Source organism: Lipomyces oligophaga (assembly GCF_038497815.1).
Source record: "Lipomyces oligophaga strain CBS 7107 unplaced genomic scaffold V1516scaffold_17, whole genome shotgun sequence".
Taxonomy (NCBI): Eukaryota; Fungi; Ascomycota; class Lipomycetes; order Lipomycetales; family Lipomycetaceae; genus Lipomyces; species [Lipomyces] oligophaga.
The window spans coordinates 6,309-12,274 of record NW_027117801.1 but is presented as its reverse complement, the minus strand read 5'-3'; the positions used below and the strand labels follow the sequence as shown (position 1 = coordinate 12,274).

The window sequence follows — 5,966 nt, the reverse complement described above, 5'->3', positions numbered from 1 at the left end:
TATCTAAATTCAACAGATTATGACATTAGTCGGGTCATATTCATAATAGAAGAGAGAGGCACAAAGGCTCTTGAGACTTCTATTCTGTTTTCAAGTTATCTTTGGAGCTAGATTTGATGACGATAGATGACGCACATTCAAAGATTCGAGAAAATCTGTACCTCAAAGTCCTGAAATCTTCAAAATCAGCTCCTTTAATGAAGTCAGTCTCATTTTCTAATCCTCTTTCATAGCTGTAGAACGACAACGTGTCGCTATTCAAGTCCGGATGTGATTGTGTCAAAATAGAGTCAAGAAATAGAGTCAAGAAAAATTTCCTTCCATCACATGAATACTATCCTACTACTAACACAGTGCACAGCATAATTTCTGAAAAATCTGGTGATTATTAGCTTCCAATTCATTTAGCCGAATGTCTAATGACATAACTAATGCCAACTGCTTAGAATAGCTAAGTCGGGTGTGCATTATTCAGCCAAATTTTTGTCTGTATACCATCTTGTATTTTGTTCGAATATATGGCTAGACCTACAAAATGCTAAACTCAGCTCTCACTGGGTGAATGCACCGTTGAAATGAGCCATATGCGCTAGAAATTTGTCGCAAGAATTGACGATATATGTTAATTGCAAGTTATTCAAACATTGGATCGGGAGAAGCCACCAACACAAGAAACTAAAATATCTTGCTTTATTTCGATAAGATTTGATTCAGTCAAATGTGTGTAATGGCATTGGTGGATAAGCCCTAACTGAATGCACGCCTGTGTAAGGAGCGCCAGATCCATCCACTGGACTTGAACCACCCGAAGAACTAGCTGGACCAGACTGAATAGAAGCATGAGCTCTATTAGCACTATATGATGCTAGATGATGACGGTGTGAATACGATAGATTTGAAAATAGAGATAAATGATGATCTCCTAGACCTTTGGACTGTGTAGTAGGTCCACTTGGACAAGCAACTCGAGAAGAGTATGTAGAAAATTCCGATGAAGTTCGAGACTGAAGTTCGTCGAGATCGAAAGTTTCGGGATATTGCTCGCGAGCATTATTAGATCGTGATTTCCAAGAAAACCAAAATAAATGTCTTAAATAACCAGTAGAAGAGTGAGATTGCTGTCTATCGGGCGAGTTCAACAAATGTTCTGTCATACTTGCATCCGAAGGTTTTGACCGAAAAATTCGAGCAATCGAGCTTAGATCGTTCATTGGTCGTCGATGATATGTTACAGCTGAAGTTAAAAACATGTTCAAAGTTCCTGAAATCCAAAATCCTCTAATAGCAGTTAGAAACAAATTCTTCAACCAGCTTGATTGGAACAGTACGTACGCACTCAGACCACAAGACACAACAATCAGGTTCGATAGTTTGCATGCTCTTTCATAAGAATGGCACATATCTGCATTATGTCCATAGCACTCATCTAGTCCATTTGGAATTGAGCAAGATGTTGAAATTCCTCCAGTCATAATCATAATATAAATGAATAATCCAAGCCAATAGACTGCGAGCGAAATCTGAGAGATCACAAAGACAAACGGCCAAATGGTCGCTTCCGAGGAAATATTATCAATATTGATCGTAAATGGCGAACCATCCAACTGGTTTTCGTCCCGAAAGTTATAAAATGATGAAATGCGAGCAGTTTCTGTACGAAATTCTCTCAGGATCACGACCGTCGATATCAAAATCGCGATGTTGGATATGCTCGAAGACACGATGAGCAGAACATAGACTTGAGGAATTTTTGCGTCCGAACCATTGTGTAGTCGCACTAAATGAATGAAATATGCAACGACAGCTAGCACGATCGCTAAAAACACGGCTTCACTTATCGCAAAAACTAAATATGGGATGACCCATGGAGGATAGGAAACTGTCCGGCTTCCAGCAGTGCGCCTAAGAACTACCGGCCTTAGACATTTCCACATAGCACCTTAGCACTCCACAGTAATTTAAGCATGTAGTAGCTAAAAAATTTGTGCAATTATGCAAATCTGTGGCGTGGCAGTCCAGCCTTGCAAGCTGAGATCAGAATCAATTTCGAGCTGGAACGTTTCACAGTTCTCAGGATTCTGACCCGGAATCACAAACAATTACAGTATAAGATTAATAGACTATAAGCAGTGATTAAGAAGGTGGAAGCCCAACTCTCATATATGTACTCTACTATACGCGAGACCTTTCAGAATTAGCCAAAAGAGCGTCGTAAGCAATCCCTCAAAGATTTAGGACTAGATATATTTTAGATGGCTGAGCCGCTTCTCATCGTTACCGAGAACGCGTACGCTACGTACGTTATGACCGCTTTAGGAAATAACAACAGAACACAAATATTATTATTTACCAGAACAATCAAATGCATCATTCATACAATAATCATCTGCTCTACTCATGCTTCATCGTTTAAGTACACTCCGGATATCAATGTAACTAAAATAATGATCATTATGAGAATCTCAGAAAACATATCCAAAACACCAAGAAATAAATTGAAAGAGATTTAAAAAGGGGGAAACACATTGGAGACCAAAAGTACAACATAATACATTTTCCAGCAATACCAATTACTATCTAATAATTGGAAAATCGCGGTAGCAATGAAGTCAAACATGAGATATTGGTTCCCTTTCTAAGGAAGTCATGCGTTAATAGTTCTTGCGATGATGCGCGACTGGCCACATCTACGCACAAGCATACAGCAAGGAAGCTCTTGATCTCTCGGCTAAGCTTCTCAGGATGTTTTAACGTAGGAGTTCCGTTAGTAGCAATAAGATACAGTGCTCTGAGAGGCTCCTCATTCAAATAAGGCGGCTCTGATTCGATCATCTCAATAGCCATTATACCTAAAGACCAGATATCAACTTTTGCACCATATTCTTTCTGTCGAATAACTTCAGGAGCCATCCAATAAGGAGTTCCAACCATCGTCGCGCGCTTCTTCTTCTGATCCGTAAGCTTCGCACAGAAACCAAAATCAGTAATCTTAACGTGTCCTTGAGCGTCCAATAAAACATTATCACTCTTAATATCTCTATGAATAATGTTCTTGCTATGAAGATGATGTAGTCCTTTGCAAGTCTCAAGACAAATAGTAGCAATCTGGATTTCGTTCAAAGTGTTGCGTTCAATTATCGAAGTCAGAGCACCCCCCTCCATGTATTCCATGATGACCCAGAGATCTGCTGGCTCACGCAAATATGAGTCTAAAAAGTTAACAATATTAGGATGATGAGACTCCCGCATGATTAAAATTTCGTTCACGATCATTTCCTTTCTGGGTTGCAGCTTTAGATCAATCTGCTTTATAGCAACACGACCCAGATTAGAATATCCAGGTCGAGCAGTACCCACAAATACAGATCCACTTGCACCATGACCGACTTCCTCTTTCCGATCATAAATCCTGGCAGGATCACCTGGTGAGACAACAGACCGTAGTTTAGCCATAATCTGATCATCATCCATCGACGAAATCGGACGCTCGTTTTTATTAGGGGATTTCTGAGCTGTCTTGATAGCTACAGAAGCTTTAGCCACAGTGGTCTTAACTTGAACAGCAGGCGATACAGTCTTTCCGTTCGTTGATGATTTCGAATGTTGAACCGCTCTAGGAATATGATGTTGTGCAAGCGACTTTTTAATAGGAGTTTTCTGAGCCTGTAACTTTTCAGGAACTGTAGATGCAGGCTGCGATGACTGATCTATTGCCTGCTGACGCTGCAATTGCTGTTCCTGATGCTGCTTGTGTAGCTGGCGTCGTTGCTGTGCCTGTAGCTGCATTTTAGCAACTTCAGCATGATACAAAGCCTCATCTTTCTCAGACTGATCAATAGAGGTCACTTGGTTAACTGGCTTGGGCTGTAGCGGCTTGGAAGCTTGAATGCGTTGTCCAGCTGGCTGTTGAGCAATAGAAGAGTTTGAAGCACTATCCAGTGTAGTGCGAGGTTGAGGAGGTGCAGGTGCAGGACGGACAGCATTGAAGGTTTTGAGAGGTACAATCGGACCAAGAGCAGGCGATGACTCCGACAGAACGGACTGGTTTGGAACTGCTGGAACATTGTGGGAGGATGTAGTGATTTTGTATTGATTTTGAAAATGATGATGCGAATTGGGTTCCAAAGAAGTGTTTCTGTGAAGAGGATGTCGAGCAGGAATTTCAATTTCATCTGTTTTGACCTGCGAAGATCTGTGAGATTCGTGCTCGGGAGATTGAGCTCGATGATGATGTGGTAATTGTGACTGCTCAGCTGTAGGTTGAATAGTCGATAGCGGTGGAGTTTGTGGCCGATCTTGAGTGGCAGGTTTCAAAGGTCGTATTGGAGCCGGGGGTGCCTGGCGATGCGGAAGTGGTGCAGGACTTAAGGTTTTTGATACTAAAGGTATAGAGCCAGAATTAATGTAAGGCGAAGCAGGGGTCCCAGGAGTGATAGGAGACTTTAGATTGTTAACAGTAAGATCGATAGTCGAAGATGTTCTGATAGGAGGTAAGACCGGAGCTGTAGAAATTGTTGTCGTTGTAGTCTGGATTGGGGCGGTGGAACCAACAGATGACAGGCTGCGGTAGGTTTGCTTGACAGTATGCGAAGAAGATTGCGCAGGAGCAGACACGGGAGAACTAGTGGGGCTCTCGGCTTCAGAAGATGAGGATGAATGGGACGACGCAAAGCTTTCTTCGATATTGAGATTATCAGAATAAAATTCCAGAGCCTCAATGACTGCCTGAGGATTTTTTGCGTAATCCTCTTGAGTAATGGCAGAAGCATTCAGCAATCTTGCCCAAGACTCAGGTAATCCAGTAAATCCGCCTGAATTAGGATCGAAACCAACATGGACACGATGGGAGAAGTTTGTGGGACTGGAAACACCCATTAAGGGGCACCGCTGTGACAAGAGCGTTAGCAACGAAGAACAAAGGCAATGATCAAGAAATAATTATGAAAAATTTCTGAACATACACTGTAAATTTCATCCATCCATGCATAGAGATCTAAATCATTATTGCAGGCAAGAAAAATGCTTTTGCTTCCGGTTACACGTTCGAGCTCGAAACAATAAGGTTTGATGTCTACACGACTAACATTGATGATTGAAGACAATGGCAGAGTAGAATAAGGAGCAGCGCTTTCTGCTTTGTGAAAGTCGAGAGAAGACAGTCTCAGAGTGAGATATTTCCTAGACCACATAAAAGACCTTATGCCTTCTTCACGCACACTGAGCCATCCCTCCTTGACGATCGTACTTTTAAGTGTAATTCCACCACCTGCTGAGCGGTTAGACAAGTCACTTCTAGACAAGGGAGCAGACATTGAAACACAGGAACCAACATACTAGGAAGATCTGAGGGCAAGATATGGGTAGTAATCGGGACTGTCTGTTGCAGATTTGTGGTCGATGTGTTTGTTGACAGAGGGGGCCTAGAAGAGGCAGGAGGCGTTGGTGCAGGACCTGGATACATGAAGGCACTGTTGTTGGTGAATAGAGATGAGGTCGACATTGTATATCAGGCGAAAATACGAGTGAAGATAGAAAAAATTGACGACTGAAACAAAGGTGTAGATAGAAAGATGTGAAGGAGTAAGAAGGAAAGATAAACTAGAAATTTCGCAACAGAAAGATCAGCAGGAGAGAAGGGGGGACAGTATAATCGAACAGATGGGAAAATAGGAGAGTGTGTGGCTTAAGACAATGAAGACCTTAGATTTCCTCGCAGGAAGCTCCGGACGTGTCAATAAAGTGCACGCCAGTCAAGGAAAATTGCAGAGAGCCAAACTAGCTGTGCCGAGCAATAAAGTGAGGAAGAGAGAGTGAAAGAGTGGAAGAGGGCGAAGTAGTTAGAAGAAGAAAGAGGAGCGCAAGAATAGAGGAAGAAGCATGCGCTGATGGATGAAGTGAGATCAAATTTAGGATGCGATTTTGTATGGAGCTGCAGGTGGAACCAAAGCAGGGGCAAAAGGAGTATG

At 42.1% G+C, this 5,966-nt stretch overlaps 2 protein-coding genes across 2 annotated transcripts; both read right to left on the bottom strand.

Moving 5' to 3' along the window:
- Nucleotides 1-710: 710 nt before the first annotated feature.
- Nucleotides 711-1,934, bottom strand: V1516DRAFT_667026 (uncharacterized protein; the record flags this gene model as incomplete). The annotated part of the gene is made up of 2 exons (XM_066920780.1): nt 711-1,278; nt 1,333-1,934. 2 exons carry the CDS (start codon nt 1,932-1,934, stop codon nt 711-713), a joined length of 1,170 nt encoding a protein of 389 aa, XP_066774696.1.
- A 643-nt stretch (nt 1,935-2,577) lies between these two features.
- V1516DRAFT_630674 (kinase-like domain-containing protein) lies at nt 2,578-5,500 on the bottom strand (the record flags this gene model as incomplete). The annotated part of the gene is made up of 6 exons (XM_066919938.1): nt 2,578-3,507; nt 3,544-3,881; nt 3,933-4,363; nt 4,442-4,887; nt 4,962-5,269; nt 5,335-5,500. 6 exons carry the CDS (start codon nt 5,498-5,500, stop codon nt 2,578-2,580), a joined length of 2,619 nt encoding a protein of 872 aa, XP_066774695.1.
- Between the last annotated feature and the right edge of the window lie 466 nt (nt 5,501-5,966).